Consider the following 14,700-nt stretch of genomic DNA (forward strand, 5'->3'; position numbering starts at 1 on the left):
GCGATTCCGGAATAAGTGGAAGGACAACCCACCTGGAACAAGCGCTACGTCAAGGGCGGCGGGGCGGGGGAGGTTGGGGGAGGGGCCTCTCTGGCCCTACCCAACCCCTGCTCTCGATAGTCTTCCGGAAGAAAGGGTTCTGGGAGCTAGAGAGATGTCGCGCGGCGCTGGGAGGTCGCGTTTCACGGTGACGCTCTGGCCCGAAGCGGACGGCCTCTCTGTGGCTCCTGGAGGACCCGGCCAGCCGCGTATTGGAGGTGAGGAGGCGGAGCTGGCGGGGCCTGTCAGGACCTCGGGAAACCTCTGACCCCACGCTTCAGGCATTTCCTTATCAGGCACACCTCTCTTATCAACTGCGGCGCTTCCGAGGCTCAGCCGCTGCTCGGGAAGTCCTACCTGAGATCTAACCCGAAATCTTCTTGCTGCAGCCCAGTCTCGAGTATCTCCTATTTCCAAGTTTTATAGTCGTCTTTTACCCCTGCCCCTTCTCTGACCCCTCCCCAGCCTCTACCACTTTGGGGCTGCTTTTCCCGGCCGGAGAGATTCGAGTGGTCCAACAGACTCTGTGTGAGGGTTTTGCACGGTATTGGAATGCGAAGGAGGCGCACTGAAGCCCCAGGCTTGGGGTGTGGGGTGGAGAGGGATTGGGTGAAATCCTGAAAGAAGGAGATAAAGATTCAGAGGGGAGGAGGATTGGAGGCCCTGAGGGGGATTGGACAGAGACCCAGAGTGAGGGAAATGGAGACTTGGGGGTTGACAGGGAGACCTAGAAAGTAAGGGAAGATGGAGATTTGGGGAGAAGCACTAACATAGATGGTGAGATGGGGTCTTGTCTGCTGTAACCAAATTCAAATTCTGGCCATGCTAAGTACTAACAATAGTGTGACCTTGGGCAAGTCACTTAACCTCTCTGTGCCTTACTTCTCTTATCAGCAAAAAGGGGATAATAGACTTGGCACATAGGGTATTTTCCAGCTTTACATAAGTTAGTATAAATGCTTAGGACAATGCTTTGCATGTAAGTGCTCAATACAAATTAGCCTCCACTCCTTATTGTTAGCCCTTCTTGGGTAGGACCAGATGGACTGGCTGGAGCAGTAGCGAGGCTGACCTGTCCCCTCTTTTTTTCTTTCCTCAGGGAAGCCCTGCCCCTTTGGCCTCCCAGCACATCCAGCCCAGCCCACAGTCTGCCCCTGATGCTCCTACTTATTCACCTGTCCTCCACAGAACCAAAGGCCAGGCCTGGACCGTGAGGCCTCACTCCTTGCCAATACCACCCTCCCATGGCCTGCCGCCCAGGACCAGGGTCTTGCTGATGTGGTAACACAGCAAGGGCCAGCAGATGAATGGAAACCTTGAAGCAGAGGAGCAGCGGGACCAGGTAAGGGGTCCCTCTGAAAGTTAAGATCACCAAACAATGGGACACAATTTCCTCCTCATCTCTGTTCCTTTGCCTTAGTGACTTGGTCCCTGTCTTTGAGTCCCAGCCTCTTTGTCGGTCTGATGGTGTGTCTGCTTTTCTTTCTCCCAAACTAAGATGTGCGTTTCCCTGTCTCTCCTTCTTCCTGGGTTTCTGTCCCCATCCCACCCCCCCCCCCTTTCTGGGTATTTCTTTGGCATATATTATCAGGTACTGTTGCTACTCTGGGTTAAACAAGTTGTGCTGTTTGACAATAAAAGAAAGTCCTCCATTCATCACTTTCTAGCAAACTCTGTCCCTGTCTCTTTCTGCATGTGTCTTTCTACGATTCTGATTCTTGGTTTCCTGATACTATTCTCGCCTTGCTTTCTTTCCGCTTTCACTATGTCTTTCCCTCTCTATGTCTTTCTGTCAACATTCTTGCTTTCTGTCTCCCAGGCTCCCTTCCTCTCAGGCTCTGGTCCTCCAGCATTGTCTTCCTCCCTCACTCCTAACCTAGAAGTCTCTCTCAGATACTCTTCCTCCCCATCTCTCTCCTTGTGTCTCTGTCTTGCCATGTTACTGGGTCATTCGCTGGGCAGAAGTCCATGTCATGCTGCCTCCACTCTGGTTTGAGTCCAGGGTAAAGAACTGGTGAATAATGAGCCTGTCCTCCCGGATTTTCATTCCAGGAGTATCGGTCTCCATCTCTGTGTCCATCATTTTCTGGGTTTTCTTGTGTCCTTAACTTTGCATAGTCTCAATTCTATTGCCTTTGTCTCTTTGTATAGATCTCTGACTTCCTGTAACTTATCTAAAAAACAGGCAGCACTCTCTAAGTCTCTTAGTGCCTCTAAATCTGCTTTTCTGGGTCTCTTTTACTAACTCCATCTGCATAGCTCTGGGTCTTGGTTACCTGTGTTAGGGTCAGTCGTAACTGCAGCTGAAGCTCTCCTCCCTCCTGCCTCTTTTCTTTCAAAAACCTCAATGGATGAGGCAGGGCTACCACTTGCCCTCTACAAAAATGGCGTCAGCAGCCCTGACTGTAGGATCGTGATGCCGCTTCTGCTGCGTGTGTGCCCTCACTTTCTATGGCAGCCGATCTCGCGAAGCGCGATACCCCGCCCAGTTCTCAAGCCCTCCCTCGGCTGGTCGCCTGCGCCAAGCTCGCGAGCTGGCCGGCCCCGCCCCTCGCGCGCCCTCACTGGCGCGGCTCACGCCGGCCGCGCGCCCATTGGCTGAGCGGATGCACACCCTCCCCCCACCCCTGGGTCTGATGGGGGCGGTTGGTGCTGACTTGAGGGGCCGCCTGGAGGAGGACTCGGCGTGTGAGGAGGATGTGGGGGTAGGGTCAGGGACCCGAGTCTGGGGGACCGCGGGACCAAGAGGAACCGAGACGCAGGCCGGGACTGGGGTACCAGGGGTGTGGGATGGAGATGGAGAACCAAAACCGGGACTGAGGGATCCAGGAATGGAAACCCAGGTCTGGGACTGGGTTCTGGAAATGGGGTGGGGATGCAGAACCCAGACCGGAGGAACCGGAAACAGAGACTCAAGATAATGGATTGGGGGTGGGGGGACCTTTGGATGGAGACCCAGGCCCAGGTCTGGGGGACCAGGGTGGGTAGAGAGAATGGAGACCAGGCCAGAGACTTGAGGACCTAGGGACAGGCTCAGGCCCAGTACTGGAGGAAATCTAGGACTCTATCTAAGCCTGATTTGAGCTCAGGGATGGGGGCGCTGGTCAGTGCAAATTTAGGGGCGGGGCTGAGGGAGCTGCCCGGGGCAGGGGGCAGAGGTGACTCCTGAGGGTGAGTCCACAGATCGGGGTGCGTCTGGGGCAGTACTGGGCCGGGGAAGGTGAGGGACAGGACTGGCAGCTGGCTGGGTGGGCGGGGTGGTGGGGAACAAAGGTGAGCAGGAAAGAGGCAGAAGCTGGGCAGAGGGCAGGGGGAAGGCCTCCGGGAAGGGGACCTCAGGCCCAGCTCCCACCCTTTCCCTGGAGAGCAGGCGGCCAGACACCCAGGTCAGTGCTTGGGATCCAGCTCTTGGCCCCTGTCCCTCGCAGGTGCCTGTGTGTGACTCCTGTAACTCTCTTTATTTCCTCCATGTCACATCCCTTTCTTGATCTCTCCTGCTGTCTACACCCCTCCATCCTGCCCCTCCTATCTGCTCTTTCTGTCCTTTGTCTTTCTGAGCCTCAGAGGACCTCCTGGAGTCCCTGAACTCTGACTCTCCTAAGTTTATCTCTCCTCATCCTGGGTTTCATCTCATCAAAGCTGGTTGTTCTCTTGGAGTTCCTCTGGCTCTTAGACTTCATCCCTCTGTCTGTGTCCGAATGTCTGTTTTGTGTAACTTTTTCCATCTGGAGATTACTGTATGTGTGTGTGTTGTGTTCTCTGTCTCTGCATATCTCCACTATCCAGCTCTCTCTCCTCTGCCTTCTATTTCTCCAAAGCCCTTATTATCCAACACACTATTTGACTGCTTTCTCTTTTCTGTCTTCCGGTGAGAATATGAACCCACAAAGGCAGGGATTTTTGTCTGCTTTGTTCCCTGCTGTGTTTGCTGGGCCTAGCACTGTGATTGGCACATAGAGGGTAGTGAGTAATTATTTGGGGGATAAATGAATGTACATTTGCATGCCTGGCTGTCCACCCTCCAGGATGCCAGCCTTCCTGTATAATGGGCTTCTGCCCTGTGTCCTCAGGGTCTCCCCGCACTTGTCTGAGCCTGTCTGTCTCTGATGCTCCCATCTCGCCTGTCCCCGCCCCTTGTTGTCTCCTGTCCACAGGCCCTCCCCCAGCTTCTCTCTACCTGCCACAGGGGTCTTGGACTCTGACTCCTGCCCTCCTCCCTCCCCACAGAGGCCAGACCAGGAGCTGACCTGGAGCTGGGGCCACAGGCCTAGAAGCGCCCTGGACAGGGCCGAGGCCATGGCCCCCCCACCGCCACTGCCATTGGCCGCAAGCACCCCGCTCCTGCATGGCGAGTTTGGCTCCTACCCGGCCCGGGGCTCCCGCCTGGCCCTCACTCTCACCCCACAGGCCCTGCACATACAGCGGCTGCGCCCGAAGCCCGAAGCCCGCCCCCGGGGTGGCCTGGTCCCCCTGGCCGAGGTGTCAGGCTGCTGCACCCTGCGGAGCCGCAGCCCCACAGACCAGGCGGCCTACTTCTGCGTCTACACCTACCCGCAGGGCCGGCACGGGGGCCGCCTCGGGGGCCAGCGGAGAGCCGCCCGCACCTTTCGGGCCGACGGGGCAGTCACCTACGAGGAGAACCGCGCTGAGGCCCAGCGCTGGGCCATTACGCTCATGTGTCTGCTCCGTGGACTGCCACTGCCAGGGGACAGGGGTGAGGCACTATGCAGCCGCTCTCCCCTAGGGCCACCCTGGCGTCTGTGTGGATTTCCCTGTGTGGACACCTCTGTCTCTTCTCTCCTGTGTGTCTGTCTTTGGCTTGTCTCTCTCAGTCCATATTGAAAGAGTGGTAGACGCACAGGGATGGGCTACAGAAGGAAGAGAAACCACAGGCAGAGAAGAATGATTGGTGTGGGCTGTTCTCCTAGATTTTTCACTCTGTCCCCTCCCCCGCTTCCATGGGCCCTGACCACACAGATGAGTCAGAGGCTCCCCGTCTGGTGAGAGCAGCAGACTGAGACACGATTAGTCACCACCCAGGGTGACAGGCCCCCACAGAAGTCCCCTAGGACGTCCCAGGAGTCCCAGGAGCCCCGAGGCGGCATCTAATCCGGCCTGTGGTGCCGGGACAGGTAGTCAGAGAAGGCTCTTGCCGGAGGCCCCACCCAGGTTCCTCAGTTGGCCCAGGAAGGTAAAGGTTCAAGGGTCCACATCTGGGGAGGCTTCCTTGGTCTTCCAGGATCCCCCTGGCTGGGTGGAGGCCCCACTGGTGACAGTGAGGGAGCCTTGCACAGGGGGTAACCGGATCCTGGGTTCCAGGTGTTTGAGGATAAAGAAAGTTGAACCCACAGCTTTCCTCCCTCCTGCCACCTGTGGGTTCAAAGGGCACTGGGATTAGCCTCCCAAGTCCTGCCTTTGTCTGGGCCCCTGGGAGAGGGGGGCGGGGCTGCACACTAGAAAAACAGTTCCCAGCAGGCAGTTCCCAGCAGGCGGCTGTGCCAGCCCTCCACTGGGGGCTGTTTGCACTTCCGCCTTCTGAGGTGAGGGGCCTGGGTCTGTGGCTTCTGTAGACTCCTTCGCCTCTCTTTGCAGAAATCACCCCTGAGCTGCTGCCTAAGCCACCCCGATTGCTCCTATTGGTCAATCCCTTTGGGGGGCGGGGTCTGGCCTGGCAGTGGTGTAAGAACCACGTGCTGCCCATGATTTCTGAAGCCGGGCTGTCCTTCAACCTCATCCGGACAGGTAAGGGCCATGGCAGGCTGGAAGTAGGGGCTCTGAGGGGGCTAGGGTCGTGGTGGTGGGGCAGAGTGGAACAGCCTGACTCACCTCCTGGTTCCCCACATCAGAACGGCAGAACCACGCCCGGGAGCTGGTGCAGGGACTGAGCCTGAGTGAGTGGGATGGCATCGTCACAGTCTCGGGAGACGGGCTGCTGTTCGAGGTAGGGCAGGGGCACCCTGCCTGAGCACTGGGGGACTCTGGAGCCTGGCCCTGGGACCAGGACCCAAGTGGCCGCTGTCCCACCCTGTAGGTGCTGAACGGACTCCTAGACCGCCCTGACTGGGAAGAAGCTGTGAAGACACCCGTGGGCATCCTCCCCTGTGGCTCGGGCAATGCCCTGGCTGGAGCTGTGAACCAGCATGGGGGGTAGGTGGGGTCCTGCTTCCACCAGCCCAGCACTGCAAGGGGAGGGGTGAGCCCTCCTGCAACCTGGCATGTCTGTCCCTACATCTCCCCCAGGTGCTCTGTGGTCAGTCAGGTTGATGAGTCCTGGCTGGGATGCTCCCCGTACTGCCCCCCTGCCCCAGACATGTCTGCCTGTCTGTTCCCGGCTGTGTCCCTTGTGCCCAGAACGGTGGCGGCCACACACAGGGGCACTGAGCGAATGCTTAACAGATGAGAGAGCAGACAGGGATCCCGGCTCAGAAGAGTCCATCCAGAGGCAGCCACATGGTCCCCCTGCTGTTTGCGTGCCCACTTTCCGCGTCTTTCTCCTGCCACCCTGCGCTCTGGGTCTCTCATGCCACCCCCTTTACTCTTTCCCCGCCGGTGTTCGCCCGTCTCTGGCTATGAAGGTTTGAACCTGCCCTGGGTGTCGACCTGCTGCTCAACTGCTCGCTGTTGCTGTGCCGGGGGGGCAGCCGCCCATTGGACCTGCTCTCTGTGACGCTGGCCTCAGGCTCCCGCTGTTTCTCCTTCCTGGCCGTTGCCTGGGGCTTCGTGTCCGACGTGGACATCCAGAGCGAGCGCTTCAGGGCCCTGGGAAGCGCCCGCTTTACACTGGGCACGGTACTGGGCCTTGCCACCCTGCACACCTACCGCGGACGCCTCTCCTACCTCCCCGCTGCTGTAGAGCCTGCCTCTCCCGCCCCTGCCCGAGGCCTACCCCGTGCCAAGTCAGAGCTGACCCTGGCCCCTGCCCCGGCCCCAGCGCCAGCACCGGCCCCGCCTGTGGCGCACTCACCCCTGCATCGCTCGGTGTCTGACCTGCCTCTGCCCCTGCCCCAGCCTGCGCTGACCTCGCCAGGCTCCCCTGAGCCCCTGCCCATCCTGTCCCTCAATGGCGGGGGCCCAGAGTTGGCTGGGGACTGGGGTGGGGCTGGAGATGCCCCACTGTCCCCAGACCCGCTGCTGCCCTCACCACCTAGCTCCCCTAAGGCTTTACTGTCACCCATCACCGAGGGGGTCCCAGAAACGACAGCCTCCTCTGGGCTCGCACCTCCCACCCCTGATGTCCCGGGAGCTGCCCCGGGAGCCACCTCTGCCAGGGGCCCACCTGACCACCTGCTCCCTCCTCTGGGCACCCCACTGCCCCCGGGCTGGGTGACGCTAGAGGGCGACTTTGTGCTCATGTTGGCCATCTCACCCAGCCACCTGGGGGCTGACCTGGTGGCAGCCCCCCATGCGCGCTTTGACGATGGCCTGGTGCACCTGTGCTGGGTGCGTGCTGGCATCTCGCGCGCGGCGCTACTGCGCCTTTTTCTGGCCATGGAGCGGGGCAGCCACTTCAGCCTGGGCTGTCCGCAGCTGGGCTATGCTGCGGCCCGTGCCTTCCGCCTCGAGCCTCTCACGCCTCGCGGCGTGCTCACTGTGGACGGAGAGCAGGTGGAGTATGGGCCGCTGCAGGCGCAGGTGCACCCAGGCCTCGGTACGCTGCTCACCGGGCCTCCCGGCCGCCGCCGCAGTCGGGAGCCCTGAGCCGAACGAAGCTTGCAACCCGCCAGGGGCGGGGCCGACATTCCGAGGAGGCGGAGCCTGGTCTAGGGGCATGGCCTAGCTGCTAGAGGCAGGGTGCAGGCCCCATACGCAGGAATCCCTGCCCCGTCTCAGGATTGCGCGCCCCCGGGGGACTACAGGTAATGTTGGACGGAGTGTGGCTCTAACTCCAGGGGCTCGGTGTCATCCCGGTTACCGACTAACGGGCAGGCCCCGAGGGTAGTGCCTGACCAATGAGGGCAGGGCGCGGTCCAGAGCCTCGCTTCCGGCTCGTGGGAGGCCAGGTCCGCTGAGGGCGGAGACTGTCTTATGCTTTGTCCAATGACGGGACCTGGCACGTACGGGCTGGGGAGGCCCGGGTCTCGCCCTATCCACTCCGGTGCCTCCACTTAACTGGCCAATCCGCCCAGGAGGGGCAGGTTCCCCGGGGCGGACGCTCGGATTTGCACTAATGTTCCTCCCAGCGCCCCCCTCCCCCGCCGGTGGGGGCGGGGAAACTCCTTTCTCCAGTCTTCTGTCTCTTGTGCGTCCCCTGACCCTCATCTTCAAAGCAATTGAAAAGGTCTATGCAATAAAGGCAGTCGCTTCATTCCTCTCAGACCGTCGCCCCTTCTGCATCCGGCAACCCGTGGGGGGGTCCAATTCTAGGCGCTTCCAGTAGCTCCTGCCTTCTATGGACCGAAGCCCAGACCTGCCCACAGACCGCGGCCAGTGTGACCCAATGGCCTTGAACTGGGGCCAGGAAGCTGCCTCCTCCCCCACAACAGCTGGCTCTGGGGTTCTCAAGATTTATTCAGGATGTGTTAACGGAGGCGGTGGGAGGATGGGGTCCCCGAAGTGGCAGGGGCACACACAGAGGACCCTCCCCGCCCCCGCGAGGGAGGGGGGGGAGGCTCGCTTTTTCTTAAAAATATAAATGTATTTATCTGCATCATCACGTCCCTGGGCACCCAGCTGGCCGGCCGGTGGGCCACAGGGCGGGGAGGGAAGAGGACGTCAGGGCGCAAGTCTGAGCGAGGCCGCCGGGCAGGGGCGGGGGACAGCCTCACAGGGCTCCGTGCTGGGCCTGGTAGCGGGACAGCACGGCGCGGTAGTGGGACAGCTCCTGGCGCACAGCCACCACTTCCTGCCGCAGCAGGGCGTTCTCCTTCTCCAGGAAGGCCGCCCGTACTGATATCTGGTTCTCTTTGAGCCGCCGGGCGTCTCGGGACCTCTTGGCTGCCTCGTTATTCTTGTACCGCCGGCTCCAATACTTCTCATCCTGAGGGTGGGGTTTGAGAAGGCACTAAGGGCCAGGGGGAGCAGCTTTCCTTGTGCCTTCAAGGACCAGAGGACAGCTAAGAGACCCTCTGGGATGCTTCATGCCAGCAAGTGGGATGCAAAGGATACCAGGGCTCTCCGAGGATGAGTACCCAAGGGTCTGGTTGCTAAGGCAGCAGGGCCCTAGCAACAACTAAGGTGTGAGCTAGTTCTCCCCACTCCAAGCCACTGGGCTCCATGTTTCCACTGTGCGAAGCAGACCCCACCACTCGGCTTGACAAAGGCCCTACAGTTAGCCCCTGGTTGCTAAGGATGCTTGTACCCTGGCAACGAGGCCTTCAGGGTCTGAGGGCTTCTTCCAGTAAAAAGCACTGCTTTATGTACCACCTTCTCAGATCCTGGTCGCTAAGGAAAGCCTAGGCTCCCTAGCAATGGGGTTTTGTGTCCCATAAATCCCAGAGCTGGGGCCTTTTGACCTCATTGTCAAGGCAACCCCATCCTTCCCCAGCAATCTGAGTGGTTCCAGTAACTGTGTCTGTCTCTGACCCTCTGGCCTTGGATAGAGGCCAGAGAGCTGCCTTCTTCCCCACGGGTCCCAACTGCTAGAAGAGTTGTCCCTCAGCAAAGAAGCCTCCCCACACCATTACACTTAGAGTTCTCCAGTCCTAGAATCTGGCTGCGGAGGAGGACCACTCCTTAGGAACGAGGACCACACAGAGGTCCACAAGATGCTCTCCTCCCACCCCCCATGTCATTAAAGCCTAGTTCCCACTTACTAGGGCAAATCCAGTCCAGGCCCTGTGACAGGTCTAGACCACTGGTCTAGACTGGGTTTACAGGTCAGTCCTCAGTGTTTCAGGTAGTTATGGTGAAGTCCAGTGAGAGGAGCCCAGGCACCCCTTACTAGGGGAGACCCCAGAACTGGCAAAGCAGCAAGGAAAAAAAAAAAAAAATTCACTGCCCAGATCAGAATGTGGCTCTGGCTGCTAATGGGAACTCAAGGCCTCTCATCAATGAGCAGCCAAGGCCCAGAAAACAAGGCCCCGGGCTGGCAAAGTCTGCATCCCAGGCAGATGGAAGCACCCTGCAGAATGCCCCAAAGCAGAGGTCAAAGGACCAGACCCAGCCCAGGTAGTGGCTCAGAAGAAACAGACTGATGCTACTGCTAAGAGATGCTGTCCTTAGCAACAGGGACTGGTCAAAGCTCCAAGCCTGTAGGAGTGGTTCCAGCAGGGCTAGCTGAGTCTGCGTCCCACAATGATACCATCTTCGTAAATCTCAAGCTGAAACTTTGGTCTCCTTTGTGCCCCATGGCTGTGGACAACTGATGCTTGGCTGCAGGTTAAGAGAACCTGAGAGCTAACCGCAGTGAGAAGCCCAGGCCTGTCTGTGAGGAAAGGGCCATCCCTGGCTGTGGGACCTGTAGGGGCCATGCCTGCAGCCTACATCCGGCAGGGCTCACCTTCTGCTCCTCTGGCACCTGGATCTTCCGAGCCTTCTTCATGATGGGCTGGGGTTTCAGCTCCTCCTCTGAGAAGCGATGTCTCCGAGGGTCAAAGGTCTCATGGCCAGGAATGCTTGACAGGGCTAAATCAGCTGGGTCAGGTTCAAATGTCATCAGCACCTCCACCGTGTCTGGGTCCACCGGGCTGGGTGTGTCCCGGGAGGTCAGGCCTTGGGGAAACAGAATGTGCTTCCTGAGTGTGTATTTACTTGGGGGGGGAGGTTCAAAGTACCCCCTGCTCAGGTATATCTTTGACCACAAGGAAGGCCCTAATGAGATCCACCACAAGGCCCGCCAGAGATTAACCTCTCTAATGTAAAACAGGAAGGTTCCGGAAGCTACAAAGGTGCTTAGACATCATGGAACCAATTCCACTTTCACAAACAGGGAAACAGGCCCAATGACAACTGACACGCCCTAAGTAACACACGAGCCTGTTCTATTGCTTCTGAAACCCCAGGCCTTCAGATTTGCAGCGTTAGCTCCTTTCCCATTATCTAGCCTGAATCCTGCCTACTGAATCCCTGACCAAAGCCTAGACCCCAAGGCTGTTCAGAAGAAAGAAATCCAGTGCACTGAAAAGACTTCAGGTGCGCCGCTTAACAGCTAACTGGCCCAGACGGGTAAGGAAGAAAAGCAGAAATGAATGAGGTTTGGGGAAGGCTGGTTCAAGGGAGGGGGTACGGGCGGACTGTGCCTTTAAGAGCAAGCATGCCGGGGTCAGCTGAGGATACAGGTTCAGGGCCAGTCACGTGTGGGCGCCAGCTTTCCCGTCCCGCCCCCCGCCCCCCTTCCCCCCCTCCGCCACGGGCGCCCTCTAGTTCCCCAGGCCCCGCCCCTCCTCCGTGTGACCGCGCCTGCGCGAAGTGAGGAGCAGGGAGGAGGGAGGAGAGGACTCACGTGGCGCGGGAATGTGCGGCTGGGAAAGGGGGGGCCCCGGTTCTGCCCAGAGGTCCGGCCAGGGGCAGGTGTGTCCAGGAATTCCCAACCTGCAGTCTGCCCGTGGAGACCCCCAAGTGCCCGAGGAAACACACTTTTCCTTTTGCCCCCTGGGGTCTCTCAGCTCAAACCTCTCAAGCTCCAAAGATCCAGGCCCTCCTGGTGTCTGGGGAACACGGGCACAAACGGAACCCTGGACCTTCTCCCTCGCCACTGGGATACACATGATTCTGGGATTCCCAAGCCCCTCCTCTCCCAGGAACATAGGAAGCTCTCGGTCCTCGCTGCAACAGAAGACCCAGAATGAAGATCTTTTCCCCTCTCGACGACTCCGGGACCCCGGGCCCTAGCTCCTCTCCACGAGAGGATCCAGCAGCTAGGGGTGCCAGTCTTTTATGTCCTGGTAAAATAGAAGTCTGTACCCAGACCTTGCTTTCTCTCCTATAGAGGGCCTAGGAGTAGCAGTCCTTCCCCAACTCCACTGACTCCGCGCCCAGATTCCAGAGTGCAGTTCACTCCCCAGCAAATAATTCCGGTGTTCTGGGATCCCAATCCCGGCTCCTCGAGTATCCGGACCTTCTCTCACCACGTCCCAAAGAAAAGTCCTCACTACCGCCCCACAGGAAAGGCTTCCTAGAATTTGAGATCCCAAGTCCTTCATCTCCAATGGATCCAGGAGACCCAGTCTCTGATGCGTTACGGGACAAAGAATCCGGACTCCTCTCCCAACATCTCGCTACTGCGTGGACCCAGAATTTGGGCGCACAACCCCAGCCCCACGGTCCCCGGCCAAGAGCAGCCCTGCCCCTGAAGCCCACGCCCCGCCCCTCCAGGGTCCTGCCCCGCCCCCGCCGTCGCACCTGCGCGGTGGCCGCCCGCGGCCCCGAGGGCAGCCCGGGTGGGGGCGTGCCCCGGGGAGGAACGAGGGGAAGCTGAGCCGCAGGAACCCGGCCCCGGGGAGGGTGCGGGCGTGCGCACGGGGGAGGGCGTCGGTGAAGGGCCGCCGGGGGGCGGCGGGCTGGGCGGGAGCCCGTGCTCCAGCAAGAAGGCGTCCAGGTCCACGTACTCCACGTCGCCGAACGGCAGCGTCCGCTCCCACAGCAGCGGCGCCAACAGACCCGGGCCAGGCGCGGCCCCCGGGCGCCCCCGCGGGGACCCGCCGCCCAGCACTGCCCCAGCTGGGGCATCCGCCGGGCTCGCCGTCTCCAGGCCGGGCCCAGGGACCGTGGCTGCAGGCGGAGCCGCCTTGCGCTCCTTTTCCTTCAGGAGACCTGCAGGCCAGGGAATGAGCGGGCGAGAAGAAAGAGATGGACAAGAGACCCCAGGACAGAAATACACGAAGAAAGGGGAGATAGAGACCCACAGGGCGGAAATCCAAAGAAAGAGGGAACAGGCGGGGAAGAGGAAGAGACAGGCGAGAAGGCAAGGACCCAAAGAGAAGAGACCCAGAGAGAGAAGGCACAGACGTGGGCGGCACAGACAGAGGGGGACAGAAACCGAGAGAGGGACAGAGACTCAGAAAGAGGGGAGGATAGGGACCCAGAGAGGGGTAGGACACAGACCAGGGAAGGGATAGATACACAGAAGGGGGACGGAAGTTCAGACAGAGGTAGATGGAGGGTTGGGCAGGTGAGAGGGGAAAAAATGACAGTTCTGTAATTTCTCTGTAGCCTACCCCCCTGCTCACTGTGGCCTCTTCTCCCCACCCCCACACTATGTAAGGGGCAGGAAGGGGCTCTATTCCTGGGGCACATTCCTCATCCCTAGACTCCATGTGACCCCAGGAGGCCCCGCCCAAGCCCGTGTCACTACCGTGTGAGCATCCGACACACCCCCTCCCTCCTCCCTGGACCCCAGGGGTCCAGACGCTCAGGACCAAAGAATGCGGGGGGGGGGGGCTTAGGCCCAGACTCTCAGGTCCTCGGAGAGGAGGACTCTAGGGGACTCCTGGGTCCTCCTCTTGGAGGGGCTTGAGCGCAGGTACTTTTGGATCCTGGGTGCTGAGAGATCTAGGGGCCTAAACACCTTAGTAACTGGGCAGATGACGGTTGGAAGATGGACTCTCGACACGTAAGAGGAGCCCCCCGCCCCAGCACTTGAATCCCTGAGGGAGTAGGGTGTCCGGGTTAGGATAGAGGGGGGCTAGAACTCACAGCTGGCTGGGTCTTTGGGTTTGCTGGTCCCCTGCAGAAGGCTCCGCAGCCCAAGCAGCGCTCCCCCGCCAGGGGGGGCCCCGGCTGGGCCGCCCAGCAGCAGGGGGGCCGGGGTCCTGTCGCTCACGGGCCGCGCCATCACCGGGCACCTGCCCGCAGGCTCAGGGGCTCATGGAGAGGCGAAGAGCCGGCCTGCCAGTTAGAGGCACACTCCAGTGGTTCGGGCGAGTGCCTGCCCAGGGGCGGGCGAGCGTAGCTTGCGAGCCTCCAGTATCCAGAACACTGCAAATCCTAGGAGTGACGGGGATTTGCAGTCCTCAGTGCAGAAACGTGCAACTCAAGAGGGTCCCTGGAGACCATGCAGTCTGAGTGAGGGGTTGATCAAATCAGGCAGCGGGTTCTCTGCAGTCCAGAGTTCAAGGGGACACAAGGCGCTCCTTCTACACGGTGGGCGAGCCTTGCTCTTGCAAAATCTGCAGCTCTCTCAGCGGAAGGCGCTCTGCAATCTGCACCAAGAGGTGTGCGCGGAGGGGCGGGGGAGGGGGCAAGAGGAGGCGGCCTCCTTGAGGCGTGGCCAACGCAAACTTCTTTCGCGGAAAAAAAAAAAAAAAAAAAAAAAAAAGCCAAACCAAAACACTCGACGCCACAGCGCGCACCCCTCCTATTAGCCCCCGCCAGCTGCTTGGGCCGAGGACCCCAGCCGCGTGCCGCCCTCCGGCTGAAAGCGCGGGCCAATCGCGTCTTGATCCCTCGAGACGCACGGCCAATGGGACCCCCGGATCCGCCGAGGCCCGGGAGGGCGCATGAGGGGTTCCGTGCGAGAAGTTGCAGTGCCTTTAGGTGGGAGGCGGGACCCTGACCTACATTTGCCCAATGGGAGACGGCACTGGGGGCGGGACCGTGACCCATTTCGGGCCAATGAAGCAGGCGGGAGGGGGAAGCACATGGCTCTGCGCGTGCTGCCCGATGGGGAGGGTGAGTTGGGGGGGGTAGTAAAAGAGCCGCGGCTTAAAGGAGCCGCCAGTCTAAATGACGGTTTTGGGAAACCGGAAGCAAAAAAAAAAAAAAAAAAACCGAGCAGTGCGGTTT

At 60.0% G+C, this 14,700-nt stretch overlaps 2 protein-coding genes across 10 annotated transcripts; one reads left to right on the forward strand and one right to left on the reverse strand.

Annotated features, from left to right (window-relative positions):
• Positions 1 to 53: 53 nt before the first annotated feature.
• Positions 54 to 8,353, forward strand: SPHK2 (sphingosine kinase 2). 9 transcript variants are annotated; one of them, XM_032323285.1, is made up of 7 exons: positions 54 to 257; positions 1,139 to 1,381; positions 4,267 to 4,753; positions 5,632 to 5,781; positions 5,886 to 5,980; positions 6,071 to 6,186; positions 6,615 to 8,353. In XM_032323285.1, exons 2-7 carry the CDS (start codon positions 1,343 to 1,345, stop codon positions 7,735 to 7,737), a joined length of 2,010 nt encoding a protein of 669 aa, XP_032179176.1. In that variant the 5' UTR covers positions 54 to 257; positions 1,139 to 1,342; the 3' UTR covers positions 7,738 to 8,353. The 9 variants fall into 9 exon arrangements, with proteins under 9 accessions (XP_032179176.1, XP_032179177.1, XP_032179181.1 ...); XM_032323286.1 differs by having other exon boundaries at positions 55 to 257; positions 1,228 to 1,381; XM_032323290.1 differs by lacking the exon at positions 54 to 257 and adding an exon at positions 264 to 439.
• Positions 8,354 to 8,653: 300 nt separating this feature from the next.
• On the reverse strand, positions 8,654 to 14,559 carry DBP (D-box binding PAR bZIP transcription factor). Its single transcript, XM_032323302.1, has 4 exons — positions 13,612 to 14,559; positions 12,319 to 12,729; positions 10,478 to 10,689; positions 8,654 to 9,016 (listed from the first exon to the last, which is right to left on the reverse strand). Exons 1-4 carry the CDS (start codon positions 13,748 to 13,750, stop codon positions 8,801 to 8,803), a joined length of 978 nt encoding a protein of 325 aa, XP_032179193.1. The 5' UTR covers positions 13,751 to 14,559; the 3' UTR covers positions 8,654 to 8,800.
• Between the last annotated feature and the right edge of the window lie 141 nt (positions 14,560 to 14,700).

This window comes from Mustela erminea, chromosome 19 (genome assembly GCF_009829155.1).
Source record: "Mustela erminea isolate mMusErm1 chromosome 19, mMusErm1.Pri, whole genome shotgun sequence".
Taxonomy (NCBI): domain Eukaryota; kingdom Metazoa; phylum Chordata; class Mammalia; order Carnivora; family Mustelidae; genus Mustela; species Mustela erminea.